General features: G+C 44.3%; 1 protein-coding gene across 2 annotated transcripts in view; it reads left to right on the forward strand.

Annotated features, from left to right (window-relative positions):
* The first annotated feature begins 3261 nt into the window (after positions 1-3261).
* The window catches only part of RGR (retinal G protein coupled receptor), a 36119-nt gene continuing 11574 nt past the window's right edge, over positions 3262-27806 (forward strand). For both annotated transcript variants that reach the window (XM_006270171.4, XM_019497053.2), the window contains exons 1-3: positions 3262-3408; positions 8809-8965; positions 15663-15784. In XM_006270171.4, the coding sequence (XP_006270233.1) occupies positions 3330-3408; positions 8809-8965; positions 15663-15784 (358 nt within the window). In that variant the 5' untranslated portion in view covers positions 3262-3329. The remainder of the gene's footprint in view (positions 3409-8808; positions 8966-15662; positions 15785-27806) is intronic.

Here is a 27806-nt window from a genome sequence, read left to right on the forward strand (position 1 = left end):
CCATCCAAGGAATTTGCTTAATAAGAATTCCTCTCCAGGGCCAGTAAAATAAAATGGTTGTCTGGCAAGGTGACTAATTTTCATGAATGAAGGCAATACATGCTAGCCCAGAGATGCCACATTTCTTATGGTATGAAGCTTAGGTATAAGCCAGATACATCAGAGTCAGACTTCAGCTAAAGATCCTGTAAATTCCACCAATTTCTCTTTGTACACCCCACTGAGCAAACACAATGGTGTTTTTGCCAATTCTAAAGCTATCAGGAGTCAGGGCTCTGTACCTCTAGGCCTTGGCTGGTGATTGCCATGGATTCATGGAATCTGTTCTCCTGAAATTGAGAAAGAGTATAAGCAGGGCCATCCTCTATGCTGTGGAAAATATCAGTACAAATATTAGCAAAACACTTTCTCCAAAGGGCTCTCTTAAGAGAACATCATGTACAATCGAGCTTCAAAACCTATGAAACAAAGTTCATGACTTACAGATTACTGATTTTTTAAATGTGCTTATGCATTACAAACAGAGGAACTGGTTAAAAGGCAAAAGTGGTATCACTTGGAGGTAACATGTACTTCAGAAAGGTAACGTGTACTTCATAAAGTTTGCATTTTATAGAGTCCAACTTAATTTATATTCTGGAGAGGATGAACAGTCCTATGTTTTAGTTTAGGTCTTGGAAAACTGTTGTCATTTTCCTGCACTTTCCATAGTCTTCCTGTATAAATTTGGATAAGTCACAGAGTTTCCCATCTATGTAATGACAATGTATAGTGGGCTTCCCTACTTCACCAGGATATTAGGAGGATAAAGACTGAATTCCCCAGTATTGTCTTAATGGGTCCCACATAAACAACTAAAACAGAGGGTTCCTAGAATACCTGTTTTTACTCAAGGACAGAAAATGGGAGAGGGTAGAGGGAAATAACATAGAAACAAATGACCTAAGAGAAAAGGAAAAGCAGAAATAAGTACAGAAATTTCTAATGTGCTAGCCATTTTTTAAAAATCAACATTACTCAACAGCTCACAGCAATGTCTTAGTCTAAACATAAAGGAAAAACTGAGCAATGGGCAAACCTAATGATTTTTTAACAGTGATCTTCACGTTTCTGTGAAGTATTAAAATTGTGAAGCTATGTCTCAGAAATAGCCTAATTTTTGTAACATTTAAATACTATTTTTGTATCATCTCTATTCTACGTCACAACCTTCCAAACTAATGTATTAAGCAGTTAATTCCAGATAAGCAATTAAAACAATACCACAGTCCCTTTAAAGGTACAGAACTTGCAAACAACTGCATTTATTAGTGTTTGTGGATTTGTTTATTCTAGGGGGGAGGGTTGAGCAATCTCTTTGTACATTTCCTATTCTCTATAAAGCCCATTTCATCATACCAAGAATACAGGACTGAAAACAAACACCACACACACATGTGGATGCAGGATTGGGACCTAGTTTATAAAAAATAGTTGCCTTTTTAGCATGTACTTGTCTTCAATCAGTAAGACATTTTTCATAGATTTCATAGACATTAGGGCTGGAAGGGACCTCGGAAGATCATTGAGTCCAGCCCCCCTGCCCAAAGGGCAGGAAGTCAGCTGGGGTCATAGGATCCCAGCAAGATAAGCATCCAGTTTGCTCTTGAAGGTGTTCAATGTAGGTGCTTGAACCACCTCTGGTGGCAGGCTGTTCCAGACCTTGGGGGCTCGGACAGTAAAGAAATTCTTCCTTATGTCCAGCCTGAAATGGTCTTGTAGTAGTTTATGACCGTTCAACCTAGTCGTCATCCCTTGGGGCGCTCTGGTGAACAAACGTTCCCCCAGATACTTGTGGTCACCCCTGATAAACTTGTAGGTGGCCATCAGATCATCCCTGAGCCTGTGCTTTTCCAGGCTAAAGAGCCCCAGGGCTCTCAGCCTGTCATCGTAGGGTCTGCTTCCCTGACCTCTGATCATGCGCGTGGCTCTTCTCTGGACTCTCTCCAGCTTCTCCACATCCTTTTTGAATTGTGGAGCCCAAAACTGGACACAGTACTCCAGCTGTGGCCTCACTAAGGCCGAGTACAAGGGGAGAATGATGTCCCGGGATTTGCTTGAGAAGCATCTATGTATGCAAGCCAGCGTTTTGGTCCCTTTACTAGCCACAGCATCGCACTGCAGGCTCATGTTCATCTTGTGGTCAATGATGACCCCCAAGTCTCTTTCTTCCATAGTGCTAGCCAACATAGCACTGCCGAGCCTATAAGGATGCTGCGGGTTTTTCTTCCCAAGGTGGAGAACCTTGCATTTATTGGTGTTGAACACCATCAGATTCTCACCCGCCCACTTGCTGAGCCTGTCCAGGTCAGCCTGGATCACCCGCCTGTCTTCTGGTGTGGATGCTTTTCCCCAAAGTTTGGTGTCATCGGCAAACTTGGCCAGTCCACTTCTGACTCCAGTGTCCACATCATTAATGAAAATGTTGAACAGTATGGGTCCAATAACAGAGCCTTGGGGGACCCCACTGGTCACAGGACACCACGATGAGTGACTTCCATCAATTATTACCTTCTGGGTCTGTCCACGGAGCCAATTTTCCAGCCAGTGAATCATGGAGGACCCAAGGCGACAATTGGCCATCTTCTCCAAGAGGTGATCATGGGAAACCAGTTCGAAGGCTTTTTTGAAGTCAAGTTATATGACATCAATCTCTTCTCCCTTGTCCAGGTGATAGGTCACCAGGTTGTAGAAGGAAATGAGATTTTCCTGGCATACTTTTCCATTTTAGTGTAATGGTATGGAATTAAATAATACAAGCAAAATATGGTTTGGGGAAAATGATTTAGAGCAATTTCTGTAAAAAAATACACCCCCATACCTTTCTATGTACAATTACACAGGGAAACATATATATACCAGAAATTCCTTTAAAATATAAGATTTTTCAGTTTACACTGAATTATATATTAGATGCTTTTCTCTCATTCTATGACCTTTCATTCTTTTTCTGTGTTACAGAATTAACCTCAGAGCCTTCTTACATTTGTCTCTACAAAGACCTATTGTAAATGCAATGAATGTTTTCCTTCTGTAGTGTCTGAAATACGATTTGCAGGGAGGGGGAGGTTGCTTTTATTCCAGTCATTCATGGCATTCTTGTACAGATTTCAATATTCACACTAAAAATCCAAAGCTTTTAGATAATAACTTGCATGTGCCTGCATGTGAACTGGCCCTTTAAGAAGGTTGCTGACTGGGGATACTAAAAGATATAGCAATTCAAGGCAAGGTCAACAGAGAAGGGGCAGGGAGCAGAATTTGAATTAGTTAGCTTTACTGCTGCAAATATGGTCACTTCGTACCCTCTCCCTGAAGGCTTCACTGAATTAGAGGTGTTTGGCATTGGCACAATCCTGCTGGTTGAAGGTAAGTTGCAGAAGGAAGTTCAGGTGAATTCCTGTAATTCCTGAAAGTGAAGCAAAAATGGATTTTAAAATATTGGAAAATATGAGTGAGGAGAAGCATTGGCAATGCAGCAATATAGACTTACTGATTGTGTAGCCATAGAAACAACAGTTTTTGTGATTATGAGAGGGTAAGGGTAGAGGTGGAGATTGCCTGCAAATGAATTGCTCTGTTTATGTAACTGCATTACTAAGAGTTGGTAACAGTTATTTAGCCTTAAGTAGAAATTCAAAGATAATTTTCTGTTGTTGATATTTTCTGTTCTTTTACTGTTGTGTTCTTTTTATTTTCTTTTGGGGAAGAGGGCTAGACCGATTCATGATTTCATATTAATATTTAGCAAATACATTTTGTTTCATGAAATGCACATTTTCCAATCCAAAACAACTATTGCAACATTTGCTCTCCGGACAATCAATACTCTTAACTGCTCACTCTGCTTCCAGTCTTCCCCACTTCAGCCTTCTGTTCTTCTCTTTTGCACTCAATCATTTCCCCTTCCCAGCTCAGGTTCACCTTCAGTTTCTAAATGTAGGGAGTCTGTGTGCTATTTGTTTACCTGATTCTCATCATTTTGAAAATGTTGCAAAACAGATACTTTTTCTTCTGGCAAACAGTAGTTCCTGCTATCTTAATAAAGAAGTCTTTTCTGATCACCTCTAGGTTTGTGTTCTTTTCTGCTTTTGCAGGGACCAGGTCCTAGAGTCATGATACCAGGGAAATGTAAAAATGAAAAATATTTAATAAAAAACTCTTTAGTTCAACTTTGGAAGTCACAAAGATGTTTATTCAAGTTTTTAGAGATCCAAGTTAAACTTTATTTATTAAATAAAAACAGATTAATAAAAATTAAATAGATTATATGTTATTAGTACCTGCTTGTCCATCTTTGATACATGTATTTATGTCTATCTCTTTTACCCTATTTTAAATCTGTAGTTCTCCTCCATTTGAAGGATCAATCCACTGGTATTTCATAGACTGTTTAGACATGCATTAATGTTGTAGATTCTCCTAAAATGGAATTTGAACTGTTTGGAGGGTTTTTATTCTCAGTTTACATGCCACTTTAAATAGTTGCTTTACCATACTAGATGCTGCAAAAGAATTTAGTAGTAATGCTTTGGCTGTTTGAAGGAAGCCAGTTCATTTAAGACTTCCCTTTGGAATATGGCTGAAAGAAACACAAATACACACAGAAAGCACATGCAGTCCCCAGAGGCAAGCATTTGGTGGCTGAAGGCCAAATAAACTACTACTGTAATTACATTAAATTACATTAAAACAGGCCTACACATTTGCTAGGATTTTTTTGTAATGTATCCAAGGTCCAGATAATTTTAACTAGGGAAAATGCACTCCAAGTTGTCTCTGTTCAACCTTTTATGTAATATTTTACATGAATGTTCTTGGTAATTTAGCAAAATTAACTGAATGAGTAGTCCAATATTTTATTGTTAAACTGGACAGAAAAATAAGATGCCTTCAATCAAAAGTAAATAATTCTAAATAATAAAAAGTCACATACTCACAAATTATTCTGGGTAGTCAAGTCTCAAGTTAATGGAGAAGAGCTGTGGAAAGATCTCACCAAGCTAAGTTAGTGGACAGAAAAATGGCAGATAAGCTTCACTGTCAACAAGTGCAAGGTAACGCACCTCAACTATATGTACACAATGCTAGGTTCTGAACTAGTTTTTATGACTCAGAAAAGAGACCTTGGAGTCACTGTAGATAGTTGTCTAACAGCATCATCTCAATGTGCCGTGGTGATCAGAAAAGCCAATAAAGTGTTGAGCATTATGAGCATGTGTAGATCTTCAAGCCACCACTACGTTGGAACATGTCTGACCTTCATCCCACCCTCCCACTTGTCCACCATGCCTTGATGTTTTAGTTTCCTTGAGAAGGTTTTAGATGATCCCTTGGATGAAGGCCTATCTGGCTAGGCCACTGGTTCTTCTGTAGGGCTCCACATCCCATATACCGTGCCCCTTTCCTCTCAGGTCTGTGGTGAAAGATTCCTGCCAGTTCTACATTAAGGATCCAGTCTGGGGCCTCTATCTGGGCTTCTTCCATGTTCCTTACATCGTCAATTAACCCCAACTCCTGTCTCAACTCTCACAAAATCACTATCTGGCTGTTAAGTCAACTGGTTATTCATAAACATAATGTTAGACACACTCAATTGAGGAGTCCCCAAATTAGTTCACTCCTCTTCTTTTGAGGAATCTGATAAATTAATTCCATAAGTCCATAAGTTAATTCACTTACTGGCTTCCCATTCACCTCTTCAGAATTTATAAATGAATTTACTTCATGCTTCCTAATCATTCCTATAAATGTATTCATAATTCATAAATTAATTCCCTTCTTGCTTCTTGATCATTTCTGTAAATTCATTCACAGTTCCTAAATTAATTTCCTTCTCATTTTTTGATCACTTCTAGAAATTCATTCACAGTTGCTAAATTAAATTTCCCTCAAATCTTTATCTAATCCTGGCACTGCTGTGCCTTCACCAAGTGCCTCCAGGTATGGATCCTGTTCTGCCTGTCCCCAGAATCACCAGACAAGCCCCTTACTAATCTGGCTGGCTCTCTCTCTGTTGGGTCAGTCAGTTCTTTACTTAAGGCTCATCCCAGCTTCTGTGGGATTCATTGGTTCAGCCACCTACGTCCTGCATCACCATGCAGGTTGTACAACTCTGTGCCTGAGCTGTAACCTCCACTCTCTGGGGGACAGCAAACACTGGTTCATCTTCTGGCTCTCTCTTCAATGGTCTGGCTGGTCCACTGGGCCAATGAGGATGGGTTCCCTCTGGGCCTGCCCCTTCTTCAGGTAGTCCCTAGACCCAAATGGTTGGAAATGTTTCCTCTGGCATCTCTAAACCTATGATGATAGATGCCAGCAAGGGTACTGAATAGGGGATAGATGACTCTAGAGATATTGGATTTAATGGTCTCCACCTATAGCAGCCACTTGCCCACTGTCGGAGACAGGGTATTTGGCTAGATAGACCATTGGTCTTACCCAGTATGGCACTTCATATGTTTTTACAAGTGGAATGAATACTTTCTTTTTGGCAAAGGTGTAACAGGGCAGAAAAAGTTCCTAGGGTAACAGTGACACATTGAGGGGTGGTGACTTCCAGCTTCCAGGACCACCAACATGATTGTATAGCTTTCTGCCCTCTGTCTCCCTCCCTCCCTCCCTCCTTCCCCTGCCTGACAAGTTGGCACCAAGGGCTGCTGTCTCAGTTGTCCCACCTTAGTTATACTACTGATTTTGGTGCAGTTTGCATATGTAATTTGCAGGATGGCCTATGTTTGTCTTCATTCACATCATTATTTGGACAAGAAAGAAGACTAACAGAGTTGCAAGCAGGGTGTACATCTACACAAGGCGCTTACTGATTAATTAGCTCCACAGTAGAGTGTCACTATCTACACGACCAGTGCTATTAGGCCAGAGTAAACTAATTAACTCCACCATAAGATAGTACTACCCACACAAGTGCTATTCAATGGTGGAGTTATTCACTCCACCACAACATGTGTTGATGGTGACCAGGGCCAGCTGGGGCATGAGGGTGCTACAGTCCAGGGCTGCCTGCTGACTAACCCCACGCTGTAGCACCCTCGTGCCCCAGCCAGGCCCTCCACAGCACATTAAGCTAGGGCAGAGCAGCCCCAGGCTGGCAAGCTGACTCTCCTGGCTCAATGTGCTACAGTCCTGTTAACACATGGAAATGTGCCCAAGAGCAGTAGACTCTGGCACGAACTGTGCCAGGCTATTGCGCTAAATTAATTTCACATGTAGGTACACCCAGGGTATACAATTGGGGCTACCTGGCATTCACATTGCAATCACAGTCACTTTATAACTGTTCTGCAATTATTTCTGTTATTTAGATATTATTGTCATTCAATAGCACTACTCTAGGTGGAAAGTAAGCTAGTGTGTGGGAATTTGAGGGAGGGAGGAGAGAGAAAGTCTTCTCCTAATTGCTCTTCCCTCAATTCATGTAAAAAGGAACTTTAAAAATACTGATTTTGGATAAATGTATGTCGTATTTTGTCCTAGGGCATAGACTCTAGGGTAGTTTGTTACTCAGGTTCAACTATGATTCATTATAGGAGAAGGACTGCTTACTATGCAAAGCTGCTCAGTATATGCAACTGCACAAGACAATCAGTGCAAATTTAGTATAATAAGTAATTGGGAATAAGAATTTTTTAGCATTACTCTATTTTTCTTAGCACGTTTTATCTGAAATAGCTTTGATGCATCAGGCATATGGTGCCAATAGGAAACAGAGTTATCACCATAGAAATAAGTTCAAGCTAATGTGAAAAGGCACATTAAAAGTGCTTTGGCCTTCTATTACACTCTTTTGTCTTGAAACATCTTCCCTCACCTACCCTTACCTCCTGTCTCTGAGTGCGGAGACTGTGTTCACTATATGCTTCCCTGAGTACTTTGCCTAAATACTGCAAACCCCCAAATGACTGGGTTCTTCCTAATGCTTGTAATGTGGGAAATGTTGCAGACCAACCAACTCAGAAGAATGGTAACAAGAGTAAGTTCATGCAATTCAGGCAATGGCTAAGTTAACCTTAAGGAAAAGCTAAAGACAGACTGACTGAGAAGCAACTGAAAGACACTGCAGGTAGATAGAAGGCAAGTTATAGGGAAAAAAATAATACTAAACTTTACCTATTTCTCTACTAAAGAGAAGCCTGAAAACGTGATAGTCTAAGAGCATGTCTACAACAAGGCACTGACTGCACAGTAGCTGACTAATACTGCACAGTAGCATGTCACAGTGCTAACAGTGCTAACAAGTTACTGCACAGTATTATTAAGCTACTGCTCAGTAGCATCACTTAAAAGGCATTTGCCGGCGCTACTGCACAGTGACTCCGGTTACTGTGCATTTATTTAGTATTTGGATTATACAAGTACTAAATAAATGCACAGTAACCACTGCACAGTAGCATGTCATGTAGACATGCCTACTGACTACCAATTGCTGTTTCTTTTGAAACTATACCTTTGACATCTTCGTTGCCTTGGATCATGGATCCCTGAATGGAACTTGGCAAAGTTCTTCTTACAAAAAAGGAAGAGTGGACTATAAAAGAATGAACAAAACCAAAGTGGTTCTGATTCATGAGAAAACTAAACCATAATGCCATCATGTCTATATCTAGGACTTCTTGAAAATCCTTTCATTGCTTATGTCAATATCACAATAAGGATATTTTATGAGTGACAATCTGTATATTGTTTAATGTGGGAATAATTGTGTATATTTCCCATTCCAGTTGATTCTAGCCAAAATTATGTCTTTTTCAGCCTTGCTTGGGTTCTGTTTGAATGGCCTAACAATTGTGTCTTTCCGAAAAATCAAAGAACTCCAAACTCCTGGTAACCTCCTGATAGTCAGCGTTGCATTGGCCGATTGCGGGATCTGCATCAATGCATTCATTGCTTCTTTTTCCAGCTTTCTTAGGTATGTGACTATTTTTTTAGCAGATACTCAAGAAGACTAAATGAATGCAATTTTGAACCTAATAAATTATGCTAATTAAATTATGTTCTACCATATATGTTATTTGTTACCGTATGTTTCCATAAACATTCATATGTAGACATTCATGTTCACAAGGAATTTTGGAGAAAATTAAAGCAAATTATGCAAATCTGTTTACATGGAGTTTCAAACAAGTTGTGATTTCCTCAGCTTTCCTCATTATTGCAAGCGTCAGTAATTCAGTCAGAAAAAAACAAACAATGCTATGTGTTTATGGGTGATCAATTACGCAACAAACAATTGATCCAGGTTCCAAAATAAAGTCACATAAGATGTTTGTTAAATAACTTTACATAGTCTATGGACAGAAGTTACACAAAAACTGATTTAAGTGATCAGAAACTGGTTCAAACATGTAACAGAACATAAGTTCAATGCACATAAACCAGTTTCAAAATGGGCAAAACTGGTTTAAGATAAACCTGGTTGAATGTAGTATCAGACTTAACTGATTTGGGACAATCCAGTTTATGCAACTTCTGTCCCAGACCTGTTTAACTGTTTAAGTTAAACCAGAGTCCTCTAGCATCCCAGCATGCTCTCTAGGCTGGACTGTGCTCTGCTCTCTACTCCAGAGAGCAGGGCTGGTCCCGCCCCACCACTCTCTAGTCCAAGGGGTGGGGACATGGTGAGACACCAGCCATCGTGACCATGTTAACACAAAGGGGGCAGGGAGGATGTTGATTCTCCCCTCCTTCCCCGCCCCCGCCCACCACAGCCAGGGTCAGCCTGTCTTCAGGTCAGTGGTGGGGGCAATTTAGCCTGGCAGACCCTGGCTCCAGGGCAGATGGGACGGAGAGAAGAATTAACCCCCTCCCTACCCCCTTCACCTTAATGGGACCATGCCAGGATGGTGTCTGGCCACATCTCACCACTGGAACGGCAAGGGGATGGGGAATGGCAGCACCCTCTGCCACAGTGCTCAGGAGGGGGCTTATTTCCCTCTCCCTTCCCTGTCCCACCACCAGGGACTGCAGCCATTCTGGCATGGCCTCTTTAAGACTAAGGAGGCAGGGAAGGGGTTAATTCCCCCCCCCCCCAGTCACCAGGGGACTGGAGCTGGAGGAGAGCATGGTGGGAAAGGCAGATCTTTGCAATGTTGCCCAGCCCCAGAGGGGGACTCTTCCCCCTGCTCCTCCCTTCCACCTGCAGGGCAGGAAGGGGCTCTGCTTGGTGCTAGAGGGGGACTTTTCCCCCTCCTCTCCCCTGCCCCCCACCAGCACAACACAGGGAGGGGGGCTCTATGCAGTGCTGCTCAGCCTGGCCAAGCCAGGGCACGGTGAGCGGCTGGCACTGAGCCACAGCCCCTGGGGGTGGCCCCACCCACGTGGCCCGAGACGGCCCCAGTCAGCCCCAGCTGAGGCAGATGTACAGCGTGGCTAGGCAGGGCACCCCCAGGGGCTGCAGCTCAGTGACAGCCACTCCCCATGTCCAGGCTGGACTGGGCTGGGCCAGGCAGCACTGCACAGAGCCCCCTCCCAGCCCCACAGGTGGGCGGGGGAGAAGGAGAGGGAAGAGTCCCCCTCCAGCACCAAACAGAGTCTTCCTCCCCACCCTGTGGCAGAGGGCATCAGGAGCAGAGGGAAGAATCCCACTCTGGGACTGGGCAGCACTGTGTACCTGGATTTCTCACAGCTGTCAGGGAGCTACTGTGGTGGGCAGAGCTCTCCCCTGGTCCTGCTCCCCCACCACAGGGGTCTGGCCATGCCCCCATCTGGCCATACTCCCTCTTCCTCCACCTTCTGAACCCTGTAGGCCAAAGTGGGGATTTAAACCCCTCCTCAGTCTTACTCAGGCTTGCCAGAGCCTGGCCACGCTCCCCCACTCCTGCTCCCTCAGCTTCCCAGTGGAATGGAAGGGAGGGCTACTCTAGCACCCCCAGGCTTCTGGACTGAGCTACTGCCGGCATGTGCCTGTATTTCTGGAATGAAAAGGGAATGTCTACCCACTTGCAAACTGTTTCAAATCTCTACAGGTTAAACTAACCTGCAAAGATTGAATCAATTTAGGCGCAGGCTTTTTGAATGTCTGTCCCTAGCCACAGGGAACATATTTTTAAAACCATGAATTATAACCAACAACTCAAATAAGAGAGCTAAATTCTTTGATAAGTGTAGCAAAACCCCCAGTTTTTCTTTTATTTATTTATTTTAAAATGCATTCCCTCCCCTTCCCCAACCACTTCTGACTTTTTCTCTCCCTCTCTATTCTCTATACATAAGCGAGTTCAAACTTAGGATAAGCTTTAAACATTTTTATTTTGGTAGCAAGTTTTTGGTTTTGGATATCCACTGTTTTATATTATATTATTATTAGGTTTGTATTGATTCTTACTGTTATATATTGTATTATTATCATTTTCGTATTGATTTTTATTGTTTCATATGGATATTGTATGGTTTAGGCCTGTGTTTGCAAGTGAACCAAATTCATGTCAAGTTTTCATTCTATATGTCAATCCTCCATCTTGTGTCCTCTGCCTGGGCATCCCCTGTGTTGCAACTGTATGAGTCACGTACCCCTCCTATGTAAATTGGTTCCCGGATGAATGAGAACAATTGGGAATGATTCAAATACAATGGCAGCAGGCCTCTACTGAATGGCCTGTAATGACTGGGCCATCACCTCACATTGATTCATCCAGGAACCATGGACCTCACCCAGGAAAAAATACCCAGCATTTGAAAGACAAAAGATCCTGCAGAACCAGCAACTCTCACCATTACAGACACCCAAAACTGCACATCCCTGCATGGAGCACACATGCTCTGTACACCAGGGGCTGACCCTTGCCTGGGCATGCCTCCTGTCACTAGGGTCACACAAGGTCTGCCCCTATAAAAAGGGGCAGTGAAGACAGACCCAGTGGGACGCCCTCTCCATCTGGGCCAGCACCATGCCACACCACCTATCCACCCAGAGGCCCTGCTGGCGACCTCCCTCTGGACAACACCTACTGGACAAGGACCCCTTTCCAGACTGGATAGGTAGACATTACCTGCACACCTCCTCCTACAATTTGGACTTTCTGTCTCTGTCTCTCTCTCTCCTCCTGGACTTCAGTGGACTTCAGCCCCTGCACCAAGCCTCTCTAACCCCTGCTGCCATTGTGTGTGCATGTGTGTGTGTGTGTGGGTGCAAGGGAAACAATAAGACATTGTGTCACCATCTCCTCTGTTCAGTAAAACCAGTGTCATTTGCAACCCCGAGTTGGGTCATGTTTTATGAATCCCAGTCCCTTCCTTATCTTAAATTCCAGCCTCTTTCTCTCTCTCTCTCAGCTCCAGTCCCCACCCCTCTCCACTAGCTTCCCGATCTCCTCTTAATTCCTACTGCCTTTTCCCTTTGACTTTCTGCTCCCTTTCTCTGCTTTCCCATTGCCCCTGCCACCTTTCAGTCTCTCCTGCCACTTTTCCTGTAATTTTCTGCTGTCCCCCTGCTTCCCATGCTCCTACTGCCTTTTCCCTGTGACTTTCTGCTGTCTTTCTCTGCTTTCCCGCTGCCCCTGCCACCTTTCAGTCTCCCCTGCTGCTTCTCCTGTGATTTTCTGCTGTCCATTTCTCTGCTTTCAGGCTTCACCCGCACCTTCGGTAGTCATCCCCCTCCCTCCCCCCGCCCCCAGCTTCCCAGCTCCTCTTGGCTGTCCTGCAGTTTTCTCCAGCAGCTGGAGCCTTTCTCCAGCTCCCAGCACCCACTGATGCTCCCTGCAACTTCTCTAGCTGCCCCAGAGCCATCCTCTGGCTCCCCACACCCAGAGCCCCTCTTTAACACCCACACTTTCCCTTAGTCCCATTTTTCCTCTCCAGCACCTACCTTTTCAGCTCCTCCATAGCTCTGGCCCCAGTCCCAGCCTCTGTGCCAGCATCACTCCCCTCTTCTGCAGGCTTTGGACATTGTCTTTTAATCAATTAAGATCAATTAACCTAAAGTTACCCCCGAGCCTCAGTTCTTCAGCCCAGACCCGTGTAGTCTACTGGTTCTGGCAACTTTCACTGCCTACACTTTAACTCTCTCTCTCTCACCTTAACCTTCCCCCAAGTATCCCAGGTACCCCAAGCACACACATACACACTGTACCATCCAAGTTAGGAGCTTACCTGTGTGTATGTGCAGGTGGGTTGTATGTGTATGAACTGGTGAGTGTGTGTGTGTGTGTGTGTGTGTGTGGCATTGTGTGCATGATATACGAATTAGTGATCTGTGTCTAACTTCTGGGGTGTATAATGTTCTTAAATTGGTAATAGGGCGACAGCTACCAAGTACACCCCTGAAACATGGAAAATGCCTAATTTTAGCCGATTTTGGATTTTAAACTTCATTGCAGAACAACAAGGAAGGTTTTTTTTACCTCCCTGCTTCCCATCTGACACCTTTAGGGAAGGAATTCTACCTGATCAACACATCAAAGAGCTACTGAACATAGCTTACAAAGACACTCTCGTGGACCCAGAGGGACAGACTTCCATCTTCAGCTCCCTCTGTGCAAAAATGAAGTTTTTTTCCTACCTATAGGGACTTTTTACCATCTTGTACCATCTACACTTTTCCCAGAGTTTGACAAAGGGACTTTGATCCTGAAAGCTTACAGAAAAGGACAATTTTCTTGCCATTTTCCAGTTGGTCTAATAAAAGGTATCATTTTGGAACCAAGAGTTCTAGTTTTTTGTATGAATTGGTGATAGGTATGCATGTGCCTAGGCTGGTTTGGATGTGTACAGGTCAGTCGCATCATGTGCGCATTTAACTTGCGCGAATTCAACTATACACGGGGTGGGAGGGGGGGCGGGGTTTGAGTTTGCACGCGGCGCTGCCGCTTACCTGGAGGCCCATTATGGCAGTGACTGCCACTGCCTCCAAAACCTCCCGCAGTCACCATGGAACCGTGCCCAGAGCTGTGTGGCTGGCTGCCAGGCAGAGCAGCAGCATGGTGGTGGCCGTGTGGCACGCAGCCATCCCCACCACCACCCCGCACTGCACCACTGCCACCGGCTGCACAGCTATAAGCACAGCTCCATGGTGGTGAAGGGAGGTTTTGGAGGCAGAGGCAGTCACCACTAGTCAAATCGCTGGCACGGTAATACGCGATTTGACTATATGTGATTTTCGCCTTACGCGCTGACTTTAGAACGTAACCCCCACGTAAGATGCGACTAACCGGTATGTGCCTGAACTGGTAGTGTGAATATGTATGCCCAGTAGGGGTGTATGCACCTAGTGAGTGTATGTGTGCTTAATTAATTTGTATGTGTGCATGCGCAATTGTACACCACGCCCTCCTATCTAACAGAGCAATATTGGGATCCTGAGCGTTGGCCTGACCCCTCAGGGCAACATAAGTACACTATAATTTGGTCATCTCATGATACAAACAACTGAACTTTGCAAATTAACAGGTCAGAAACCAGACACAATAAAGCCTCAGTTCGAAAAAGCATATAAACCTGTATTTAAATCAATTTCAATTACAGGCAGCCTTTCACCATATATCCAGATTTAAATATATGCATATTTCCCTTTCATACTAATGATGAAGCTTACATGCATTAAGCCAAAAAAAAAAAAAAAGAACCCCAAGGAGAATGTAACAAGAAGAGGACTTTTTCATTTATTTCAAAAGTTGCAGTTTAGTGTTAATGTATATTACTTCATTTACTACTGGTATAAAAGTAATGGAAATCATGATGATAATGGATGGTAAGCTTTGTGAAGCAGGGACTGTCTTTTTCTTCTGGGGTTCTATAGCATTAAACACAACAGGTTTCTGATTCATGACTGAAGCTCCTGGACACTCACAATGTAATTCAGTAGTTAAGAAGACTTCATTTTAAAGAATATTTTCAAAAACTGGCATCCCTTTTTGGTACCCACAAATTGTTAACACAAATAACAGCCAATAATTTGGGGTTTGCAATTACTGTTACTTAGTGGCTTTTCTGAATGTTTTATTTGCAAGCTTAGGCTCACATTTTAAAATGAGGGTACCTTAAGTTAGCCCTTCTGTCTCTAATTTTGTACAGAACTGCTGACCACTTGCAACTCCAACTTATTTGAGTAAGAGCTGGAGTCAATGTAGCTTTGCAAACCAAGTCATTAGTACTGAAGAACTTAAATATGAATGTAGACCTATCTATGATACCCCAAGGGGATTCTTTGGTGTTATGGTTCATATGAGCATACTTAAATGGCAATAACCAAATGATTTCAAACCTACCTACCATTTTTCAAGCACAAAAATGGATGGGCTTTGTTTTTTTAAGACTAAAAAATGAAAATGTAACCCTAAACCACTACCATTATAGTTTATCTAAAGATTTTACATCTTACTATTTCATGAGGTTCTCCTGTATTTATAGACACCAGTCTTGCTTTTTTAGACTATATTTCCATGGTTTGTGTGAACTCGCTGAAGAGCTATTTTCTATTCTAAAATAGAAAGAAAAAATGTATCATATCAGACACCAGCTATTTAATGGTACTGTATTAACATTACTTATACTGAAAGTGTTTTATGGAAGTGTTATACACAAGACAAACATATGTTGTAATATTTTTTCCTAAAATCATGCTAAAAATATGTCTTTATTATATTTTGAAACCATTTGTTATTTGATTGCAGGTACTGGCCTTATGGCACTGATGGCTGTCAAATTCATGGATTTCAGGGTTTCTTGACATCATTGGCCAGTATTAGCTCTTCTGCTGCTGTGGCATGGGATCGCTATCATCATTATTGTTCTAGTAGGTGTTATCATTTACCTAACTACTTAATTTAAACTTTTGATTTTAAAAGGTAACTTGTTTACGTGCAAAAAATCCCAATTAGTGACTATATCAGTCACAAACATTTTACATTAAAGATTTTTTAAGTCTCAAACATTTCAAAGATGTATCTAATGTATGGCATACACATGTATGATGTCTGGATCGCTACCACTACAGCAGACGCCATACAATGAATAGCGTAACCCTGAGGCTCTATTAACCTTTCCAGGCTGTCTCCACATACTGACTAGGGTTGCCAACCCTCCCAAATTGGCTGGGAGTCTACCAGAATTGGTATTGATCTCCCAGTGACTATTGAAAGCAATGCAGGAGATGGCTATTGTGAACATGTTGAACAGTACAATTAATGACATGTCATGTTGGAAAAAAAAAATCTTCTGGAGTAGCTTCAGTCACAGTAGGCAACCCTAATACTGACTGATCATGTGGAACCATGCTCTAAGATCACTTGTGCCATTCAGTGCCCTGACAGGTATCAAATTACACATATAAAATGATTCTTTAGCCCAGTCTTGGAATATTCTGTACCAGCAAATTTGCTTGGCTGAGTGGAGTACCATTGATTTCAGTTAGATTTTTGCCTGAGGGCAGGAGATACAATAGCTGGTCTACCTCAAAAATATGCAGAACATAATATTTTTACTATATAGTACCAATAATTTATAGGGAACAAACACCATCTATACTAAGCTTGCCCAAACAATTTTATTCTAGAATGTCATTTTCAATTTCTTGTCATTCTTAATTTCCCTTTTTTTGCTAAAATTTAATATATTGGCTCATAGTCAGGGAGCAAATCATTTCAAAGGCTCAATAAGTTTTGCAGCAATATCTTCATATATTGACAGAAAAAGAGAAAATGTGTTTCTGGTAACAATATCCTTTTGCAAGTCAGCTTCATGCCTCAGCTGAAAAATCAAAGAAATGAAATATTTGGCAAAGAGCTACATCCTAGAGCAGGGGTTGGCAACCTCCTGCACATGTGCCATTAGTGGCATGTGGAGACATTTTTCGTGGCACACTGGGAGACATTCAAGGAAATTGTTTTTTGGGTTTTTTTAAGTTGCTGCTCTGGGCACTTACATGCAGCCACAAGTTCCAGCAGCGCTACAGGCACCGGGGTGGAACCAGGAGAACACAGGCAGGGAGGCTGTCTGTGTCCTACTGCCCCTGCCCCTTGTTCCCAGGCTGCACCCTCCAGCCCCGTGGTCCCTGGAGAGAGCTGCAAATGGTACAGGGCTAGGGCAGGCACTGTGCAGGGTTGCTGCCCTGGAGGCTTCTAGCAGGTGGCAGAGCCCTGGGCCCAACCAGGCAGACACCCGGGTGGGGCAGCAATGCTGGGGCTGGGTAGTCAGGGCAGGGCCTGGGCAGTGTGGGGGGAGGTGTCATGGGCAAGCCAGCCCAGTTGGGGCCTTAGGAAGGTGGGGGCTGGGTGGGAAGTGTGGGATGCCCCACGGCTCTTCAGGCTCGAGCTGTGGTGGGCGGGCAGACGAGGGTGCCCCGGTGCACCTGTGGTGGGGCCTGGCCCAGCCCACGCAGCTCTGCAGGGATGGGCTGCAGCTGCCCTGCATGCAAGGGTATGCTGCCTAGTTGGGGCAGCATACTGGGTTCGGGGGACTTCCCTCTCCAGGATTGGCCTCCCTGCATACTGGGTACAGTGCATGCAGGGCAAAGCCATGCCTGGTGCAAGGGCCAGGCTATGGGAGCCCCCTGTACCCTGTTAACAGCTACTACAGCTGCCCCAGCCTGCCCAGGCCCTGGCCCTGACCACCCACAGCTCCCTTCAAGCGGGCAGAGCTGGCCCAGTACTGCACAGAGCTACTATACTGCAGGCTCCCAGCTGGCTCGGCCTTGAGCAGTGGCTGCAGTAGCTGTTCCCAGAGCCTGGGGGAACAGCCTGCAGCTGCGGCTCTCACTAGCACTGTACCCAGCATGCACAGAGGCCAAGCAAGGAGCCTCCCGAGCCCAGAGTCCTTCCCCAGCCAGGTAGCATCCCTTCACAGGCAGGGTGGCTGCACCCCATCCCTGCAGAACTGTGCAAGCTGGCTGGGCCCCACCTCTAGTGCTGCTGGGCCCCACCACTTTGGCCCAAGTCTGTGGAGCCTTGGGGCAGCCCCTGCTCCCTGCCTGACCCCCACTCTTCTCCAGGTGCAGCCTTCCCAAGGGCCTGACCAGGCCAGCCTTCCCGCAGTGACTCCCCCAGTGCCTGCTGCTCCCTGCTGCTCCCTGCTGCTCTCTCTTCCCCCTCTCATCACAATATGCTTAACAAGAAAAAAACAATTTACAAGTACAAAGGCAGGTTTAGAATTTTTCCCATCCCCAGCCTGACCTAGTGCCAGCCCCATGATCCCCATGATCTATCACCAGCCCCACGATCCCAACCCCAGCCCCATGATCAGTCTGGGGAAAGGAACTTTTATTTATTGTTATAACTTTTATTTATTTATTTATATGAAAAGGAAGTTTTATTTATTGTCAACAGGTTTAGAATTTTTAGAAAACCTGGTATTAACTAGGGCTGTGCGAAATGGCACTGTTCCATTTTGACTTCAGTTTCGAGGTTTGGACGGAACAGTGTTTTGTTTCAAATTTCATTTTGAGTCAAAACAGCTGTTTCGTTTCACTTCATCGAAACAGTGAGGCTGTTTCAATGCTGTTTTGACATTTTGTCTGACCATCGGGCTGAGGAAAGGAACTCAGCCCAGCTGGGCTGAGTTCCCATCCCCAGGCCGATCTAACGCAGGGGATGGGAAGTCAGTGTAGCTGGGCTAAGTTCCCAACCCCATCCCGCTCTAGTGCTGGGGATGGGAAGTCAGCCCAACTGGGCCAAGTTCCTTTCCCCAGACTGATCATGGGGCTGGGGTTGGGATCATGGGGCTGGTGCTAGATCATGGGGATCATGGGGCTGGCACTAGGTCAGGCTGGGGATGGGAAGTCAGCCCAGCTGGGCTGACTTCCCATTCCCAGCCCAATCGTAAGGCTGGGGAGGGGAACTGAGTGATCAGACTCAGTTCCTTTCCCCAGCCCGATCACAGCACTTGGGAGGGGAACTGAGCCTGGGCTCTGTTCCCTTCCCCTATGCTGTGATTGGCTTCCCACAGCCCGGCGGTGGGAGACGGGGAGAGCCAGGGCTGTGCTCCTGGCTGCTGCTGGGAGCACAGCCCTGGTTCTCCCGTCTCCCACCACCTTGCTGCTGGCTGCTTCAGAACTCAGAATGTTTCAAAACTTTTGAAATGTTTCGACTAGCCTCTTTTTGTTTTGAAGCTGTTTCGAAGCCCTTTGTTTCAATTCGATATAATTGTTTCAAGCTCAAAATGAGTTGAAATAGTGTCAAATTGAAACAGCCGGTGAAGTTTCGCACAGCCCTAGTATTTAGTGTAAAAAAAAATGCAACATTTATGATTATTAACTGTATTAAATATGCAGTTCATCCTGCCATGTACCCCTCACCCCTTCCAGTTTTGTTTTTGTGGTATGCTGGCACTCCAGCACCTTACAAGGTAGACTTTGTGGGGGTTTTGGTACTCCAGCCAAAAAACATTGCCTACCCTCCTAGAGAATAGATTTGCCTTTCTGTGGTCTTATGAAAATTAGCCTTTAATTCCTTTAGAAATAGGGATTTATAGGCATGTCAAATTGTAGGGGTTTATTGAAGGGTACAATGTTCATTTAAATAATCAAACTATCTGCCAATATTTCTTTGGCCACCTGTGTGCGCATTTCCACTGAGTGAAGTGAGTGGTCATTTCCACTGAATTACACTGTTTCTTAGGATCCCATTAGATTTGTGCATGCGCTTGTGAAGTGGAATTTCTGCTATAATATACAGACACACACATGGAATATAGCTCCCCAGGGGCTACTCCAATTTGTGCTGGGAGCCAAACTACACTCCAACCAACCTTATTGTTGGAGGGAAGGGGATATAAAGATAAGAAGCCAAAATTCGGATACTGCACTGAGAAGCTTAAAGATCCATTTATGCTTCCCAATTGAAAAGCCGGTATGAAAAACACTCATAAAATACAAACTATTTTTCCTGGTTTTCAGAGTTCCTTTGACTACCAAGCAATTGCTACAGCACATGGAAATTCCATAATCTAAACTATTTGTCTAGGTCCTACCGTTGATTCAAATTAACTCCTTAGCACGTCTTCAGGTGGTTGCTCAGTAGGATCTCTCTGCAGCCAGGTTGCCGAGAGAATGTGCTAAGTCAATGAATCTTCCCTGTTTCCTGCCAATTCCTGCTGGCCAGCACTTTCCAATTAGGGATTGCAAGAACTTGCAGAGGGCAGAGATGACTAACACCTTCTGCTGTCCCAAAATCACTCTGAGAAAACTTTTTTCATCGAAGTCCCTACATCCCTGACTTTGTTGGTGAGTTAATTCAGTCTTTCATTCCTGGTTTTAAGGTACAGTAGCCTGTTTTCAGAGAAACTTTTTGAAAGAAATATCTTTAAAAAAATACTGCTCAAAAACTGATGAGCCTCTACCTTATCATCGACAGCCTTCATGCTAGATCCTTAAGTATTTACAAAGCTGTGGTGACATGGTACCTCTGTGATAAAAATAACCAGTGCTAAGTTACATGTGTGCTTGTAATGAACATGCCAAATTTACCAAAATCCAAGATGACTCTGAACTTTAGTCACCTTCCAATAATTCCATACCTCCCCACACCTTGCCCCCAGTGCTTGTCTGCCCCTGCAGTCTCTACCCCTCCCACATGTATGCTCTGGCCCCAACACTACCCAGTAGCAGCAATTATGGCCCAGACGCCAAGCCCTGGTGAGAGCTGCTCCTGCTGTTACCAGGTCAGAACAAACACATGCTCCATGCTTTAAGCTAGAGAAGGGCCAGAGCCATGATGGAGATGAAGTAAAAATAAGCAACAAAGGTGGGTGGGGAGGGTAAGAAGGGGAAACGGAGGCTGTGGTGAGCAGACAGGGGGAGGAGGCAGCAGCTGTAACTCTGATCCCAGTCAGGGCCAGGACTGGAATCAGAGCTGCAGCAGCCACATGCCCCCCCCCCCCCCATCTTGTGCTCAAATCTAAGATGAGGGAGTCTCACCCCCCAAATTAAATGACCTGGGAACCTCATCTTGGGCTTGAGTAAATATGGTATTTGTTATATTGACTCCATCAGGAACAATAAGCAAAAAGGTTGCCTTTCATTCTGAAGTTTTTATCAAGAATTCAATGTGGGGAAAGGAAAAGTTTATTTTCAGGCCCCAATAAAGGTCATAGATTCATAGATGTAGGGTTGGAAGGGACCTTGTAGATCATCAAGTCTGACCCCCTGTCCTGGGCAGGAGAGAAAACCAGGCTCAAATGACCCAGGCCAAGTAGACATCAAGCCACTTCTTAAAGACCCCCAGGGTAGGAGCCAGCACTACTTCCCTTGGAACTTGGTTCCAGATCCTAGCCGCCCTTACTGTGAAGTAGTGCCTTCAGATGTCTAGTCTAAACCTACTCTCTAACAATTTGTGGCTGTTATTCCTTGTTACTCCGGGGGGTGCTAGGGGGAACAGGGTCTCTCCCAAACCCTGCTGGTCCCCCCTGGTGAGTTTATAGACAGCCACCAGGTCCCCCCTCAGCCTCCTCTTGTGAAGGCTGAACAGGTTACGGTCCCATAGCCTCTCTTCATAGGGTCTGCCCTGCTGTCCCCAGATCATGCGGGTGGCCCTCCTCTAGACCCTCTCAGTGCTGTCCACATCCCTTCTGAAGTGCGACACCCAGAACTGAACACAGTACTCCAGCTGCAGCCTGACCGGTGTTGCATAGATGGGGAGGATCACCTCCTTGGCCCTGCTTAAGATGCATCTGTGGATGCACGACAAGGTACGGTTAGCCCTATGGACTGTGACCTCGCATTGTCAGCCCATGTTCATCTTGGAGTCAATAATGACTCCAAGATCTTTCTGCCACCGTGCTCTTGAGAAGGGAGTTTCCCAGCTTATAAGTGTGCTGCTGGGTCCTACTGCCCAAGTGCAGCACCCTGCACTTGTCAGTATTGAAACCCATTCTATTTTCATTAGCCCACCCCTGTAACCTGTCCAGGTCCTGCTGTAATCTGTCCTTCCCTACTAGTGTGCCCACCTCACCACAAATCTTAGTATCATCAGCAAATTTAAACAGGCTGCTTTTTACCCCATTGTCCAAGTCACTAATAAAGAAATTGAACAGTGTGGGCCCAAGGACCGAGCCCTGGGGGGCTCCACTGCCCACTTCCCTCTAGGTTGAAAAAGACCCCCCCGTCCACCACTACCCTCTGAGTACAACCCTTCATCCAATTTGCAATCCATCTGACTGTGTAGGGATCAATGCCACAGTTGCCTAGTTTTTTTTATGAGAATGGGGTGGGAGACAGTGTCAAAGGCCTTGCTGAAGTCCAGAAAGACTACATCCACCGTGACACCTGCGTCCAATGCTTTTGTAACCTGATCGTAGAAGGCAATCAGGTTGGTCTGACATGACCTGCCCCTGATGAAAACATGCTGGTTGCCCTTGAGCATCATCCCTGCTGCTGGCCCATCACAGATGTGCTCCTTGATGATCTTCATGGGATAGTTTGTAAGCTGTATACATAGCAGTGGCCTTTAGACACCAGAATGGCAGCCTTCATAGTTGCCAAAAGTGCTGGACTGATTATAACTGTCTTTGGAAAGGCATTTTCCTCTCTGCAACACTGACTTGATTCTTTTCTATGTGCATTTCAGAAGTCTTTTCTCCTCTATTCAATAACATTTTATATTAAAAGCTCAGGCAGCTTGGACCCTTAGGTACAAATACATTTCTTTATTTTGTTTGCATCATTACTTACTGATAATGAAACAGCAGCAATGCTAGTACCAAACATTTCAAATGAAAAGCAAAACAGGAAATGAGTGGATTTAAAAGCCTATGCTCCAAGGCTATTTCAACAGAAAGTAGTAAGTAGGTTCTACTTTTACCCTTTACATGCTGATCAAGAGAAAAAGTAATTCACATCAGGATATCTATAAATCCCATTACCAGTACTCCAAGCCATATCTGTTTCCAGTCCATACATTCAATTCCAATTGACATCATTATGAGTTGCAAATGAAAAATACTCTTTTTATGGTCTAGGAGGAATTTTGTATCTTAGGGTCTAATTAGCGGTCAGAATTTCAAGTTTGGTTCATCTGGAAAAATACATCTGGGGATAGTCTTCCAGGATTCAGTCACATAATCTCTCATAATCCTCTTCCAAATAAGCCATTGTCTTTTTATTATTTATTATTACACTTTTTAACTTGATACTTGAGACTGATATTTAGTCCACACCATTTATCATAAGATTCAGAGGGTTTATGATGAAAGGGGCAATAGGAACATGAGGAATTAATGTGATTATTAATAATTTGAGATCATACTTTTCAGCCACATTTGGCACTAATGTGCAAGTAAAAAGGGCTCACCAAAGCCCTTGGAACAGAGCCTTAACTCTGCCTGCATTGGAGCAAAATAATCAAGGGTTGGAAATCAGGAGCTAGCATTTCCCCTGTATAATATAAATATAAAGAACATCCCCAATCAGAAAACATGATGAGTTTTGACCTAAGAAGGAAACAATTTGGTTGAAGAAATTGACCTCTGTGGGTTTAACATTTCCCCCTGAATTTAGATGGTAAAAAATAGATGGAATTAGTTATTTAAATTTAAAAGCTAAGGTTACCTCATCATCTAGCACTGTTGGCTCCTTGAACAAAGGACAGGATCATTCAAGAATATTTTAGGGCAGCAGTAAGGGATGGGTAGGAGGCTGGTATGTAGTCACTGGATTTGTGTGCTTACTCAGGAGTAGGTAGTTTCCCCATACATACACTGCTGGCTTAGGAAAGAGACAGAATTTTCCATACTTAATAGAAATTTCCTATTTAAAAATCAGCAACTGATTAATCAATGTATTGATTCCCATTCATGAGGAAGGAGCAGTTCATTGGCACAAGTCTTGAAAATGTCCAGTGTCCCCATTCCATACTTCCTTCTAGGTCAGAGGTGGGCAAAATACAGCCAATGGCCTGAATCCGGCCCACAAGGCCATTCTATCCAGGCTGCAGGGCCCCTAAAAAAATTAGAGAATTAATATTTATCTGCCCTTGGTTCCAGTAAAAAATGACAGGAAGCAAGGGCAGTAGGACCTAGGGGAAGCCCATCGGGCTTCCACAACAGCAGGGCCCACCTGGCCCTGCCACCCCAGCCAGAAGCCCCAGCTGGGGCTTCTGACCTGGGACCATGTGACTGCCCTGCGCCAGAACCTCAGGTAAGGAGGAAGGGGTGGGAAGGGCAGGGGAGGACCCCAGGCAGGGAAGGAGTCCAGGAGAAAGCTGAGCACGGGGGGGGGGGAGGGGGAAGTGGCCCCACCCCCACCCTGTACCCGATGCCCCGCACTGCAGCCACTCACAGCCCACCTGGGGCTGCCTGTGCCTACTCTAGACAACCCCACGCAGGCTGCAAGTGGCTGCAGCATGGGGCGTCAGGCACAGGGTGGGGGAGGGGCTGCTTTTCCCCCCCCTGCGCTCAGCACCAGCTTGTAACCCAGCCCCACTGCCAGCCTGGGCCCTGTGCCAGCTCCAGGCTCACCCATCAGGGCTGCACATGCTAACAGCAGCTGCAGCCCCACTTGATGCACTGGGCAGTGTTTGCCACCACCACCTGTGGGCTGCCCAGCACACGAGCTCCAGGCAGACAGCAACAGCCAACACTGCCCAGTGTGACAAGTGGGAGGGGTGCAGCTACTGCTGCCGTGTGCAGCCCCGACAGGCGAGCCCGGAGCCAGAGCGGAGCCTGGGCTGGCAGCAGGGGTGGGTTACAAGCTGGTACTGAGTGCAGAGGGATGGAAAAGTGCGCCCTCACCTGCCCTGTGGCTGGTGCCCCTTGCTGCAGCCACTTGCAGCTCACGTGGGGCTGCCTGTGCCTGCTCCAGACAGCCCCACCTGGGCTGCGAGCGCCTGCAGCAGGGAGTGCTGGCCATGGGGCAGCCAAGGGGCCGCTTTTCCCAGTGCTCAGCACCAGCTTCTTCCCTGCTGGTGAGCAGGGAGTCGGGGTTGTGTGCTGCCCCTGTCTGTACCGTGGGGTTGGGGGGCACTGGGAGTTGAGCAGGTGGAGGAGCCAGCGGGAGCACAGGGCCTGCACCAGTGTCCTGGGGCCAGTGCCAGTGGGGCCCAGAGCAAGGTGGCAGGAGTACAGGGTCCCAGCCGGCAGGTGCTCTATGGAGCCGGGCCAGATCCCCCCTCTCCCTGCTGGTGCAGCTCAAACCAGCTCCGCAGACCCCTGCCAGCCTGTGCCCTGCTTTGGGTCCCACCAGTGCTGGCCCTGGGACATTGGTCCCAAGACATTGGGACACTGGTGCCAAGTTGGTGGCCAAGGAGCGAGGCACCTGTCAAGGGGTGGGGCTACCCATGCGGCCTGCAACAGCCTGCCAAAACTGGGTAAGCAGCCCTCTGTCCGAAATAGTTGCCCACCCCTGTTCTAGGTCTTGTTCTTCCAGAAGTAATCAGCTGTAGTTTACAGAGAAAAAAGGAGAGAGAGGAAAAAAAGGACAGAGGATTTTTATATTCCTTTTATAGAAAGTAAGGGGGAGGAAACATAGCAATAATTTGGAAAAAAATATCCTGTATCAGCTAACTATGACTTTTGGTTACAACAACAACAGCTGGGGATTACCACTGAAACAGTAGAAGTACAGTGCACTCTATAGATTATAGTCTATTGTACCAGACAATTACAGGTTCTCATTTCAAGTTCTACAACTACTTCAATTTACCTTCCACTTCAGCTCAAACAAGCTATATCCTCTAGTGTTAATGTTGTACTGATCTCTGTCTGGATTTAGTCAGTTACCATGAAGTGCTCAAAGCCTCCCAGGCCCTTTTCCTCAGGCTGAGGTAGCCCTTTCAGTTATTAGGGAGCCTCAAGACAGCTGGTTTCAAAAGAACTTTTCAATCTTTTGTCATGATTTCTCCTTCTTTGCTGCAGCTTCCTCTCCTCTTTACTTATCCAAAAACAAATGCTCTTCACAAATTCTTCCCAGTTACTCCCTCCAAACACGCAGACTGCTATTAAAGATCCTTAACAAGCCTGTGTGCTAGTCACCTGGACCAATGAGCTCTCTAATTCCCTCCACCTGGGAAGACAGGCTACACCTGGTAACTTGCCTTCCAGGATGATTTTTGCTTTGGCCATGACTTCTTCCTTACTTCTGTAAAGCTGGCCTGAGTTGTTATGATGCAGAAACAGCATGCTTCATAAATCCAGATTGATTGTACATGGAAATGATGCAAAATTCTATTAAATTAAAAGATGCAATAGAATTAAAGCAAGCATGCTGGAAAATATACTAATATACATAGTTATTATTGCCCATTTTATTGAACTTATGTAGCCTGAAGGGTAAAACACAGGTTTTGGTTTGTTTTTTCTAAAATACCAGAAGGGATTAGTTAAATATGAAGACTTAACACTAGCAAAATTGTATCTGAAAACAAGTTCAAACATTTACAAGTTAAGCCACTTTTGTGTTAAGCTTGACAAAAAAAAATCTTAATGCAGACGTATATTTCATTTTTGCTGCCATAGCAGTAAAAATAATGGCTTAACAGAATTACCAGAATTGCAAAACACAAAACAAATTTGACATATTGTACAATAAGCTTGTCCCAATTGACTTGAAAATAGTAGCTGTATTAAAAGAGTCACAAGAACCATTGTTTATAATAGAAATATAGTTGAGCCCTTTTATATATAGCAGCTCTACCACACTTGTTCTAATGTATATTTATATTCAAAGCAATTTAAAAAGGACAGATATGTAGGACTTCTCATTTTATAGCAAATTTGAGATGGAATTTTTAAAATAATAAGTCTGCACAATTTTACTTATGGTTATACTGCTATATATCAGGAATAATCCTATTGTATTCAATTAAATTATTCTGGATTTATATTTTATCAGAATAATAAAAACCAGTTGTGACCCTTTGATGCCAACATGTACCATCTATATATGAGTCATGTAAAACAGAATTAAATTAACTTAATTATTATAAAGCAGTTGTGTTTTAAAATAAGTACTAAGTACTGTAACAAAACATATAGTACTTTAGTATATTTTACATTAATATTTAAAATTTAAATTACAATGTGATGTACTTATATTGTACAGAGTAATTTTTCCTATAGTAAATATATAATATATAACAATTGTGCCAAACTTCACTATTTCAACTTCCTTGTTCTGTTTTTAATGTATTTTGGCCATTGATTCTTTTTCTCCAAAGCACACTTTTAAAAAAGAAAAAAAGGCCACCAACGATTAACGTACATAAGACCATATAATATACATATATGTGGCAGGGAGAGAGGGTAGATAAATAAGGCAAACAACTCCCATGACTCATCTGACTTCATTACAGTCAATGGAGCAGCCTAGCTTACAACATCTGTTAATTTTATATTTATTGTCTAAATATGGATTGTGATGAAATAGTAAGTTAATCACGATGTATGAGGTGACTTTTCACAACTCATTTATACTATACAGATGTTAAGGCAATGTGGGAAATTCTTTCTGTCTCTCATATCTCAAACTCTGCACTTAAATCCACAAGGGTCTTTACACCTTAAAGATATATTTCACTTTCTTCTGTGGATGGTAAGCAACCCCCATCACATGCTACAGTGAGGTGGTGGAGAGCATTTGGAGAGCACCTCAGAAGCACTTATTCAATTATGGCACCAAAAACTGAAGGGAAAGTTGGAATGAAATCTCTAGCTCTGAAAACACAATTTCCACTCAAGAGCTCACCCATGACAAAATTATCCTTTGCCTTCATAAAAGCGGTTCTGGAAGCAAATTTATTTCCCCTGAATTAACCCAAGTTTCTCTTTTTAATTTCCCAGGGAGACCTTCAAATGCAAGAAATTTCTTCCCACAGACTCTAAATTCAACTTCT

The sequence above is a fragment of the Alligator mississippiensis genome, chromosome 6, assembly GCF_030867095.1.
Source record: "Alligator mississippiensis isolate rAllMis1 chromosome 6, rAllMis1, whole genome shotgun sequence".
In the NCBI taxonomy this organism is placed as follows: domain Eukaryota; kingdom Metazoa; phylum Chordata; order Crocodylia; family Alligatoridae; genus Alligator; species Alligator mississippiensis.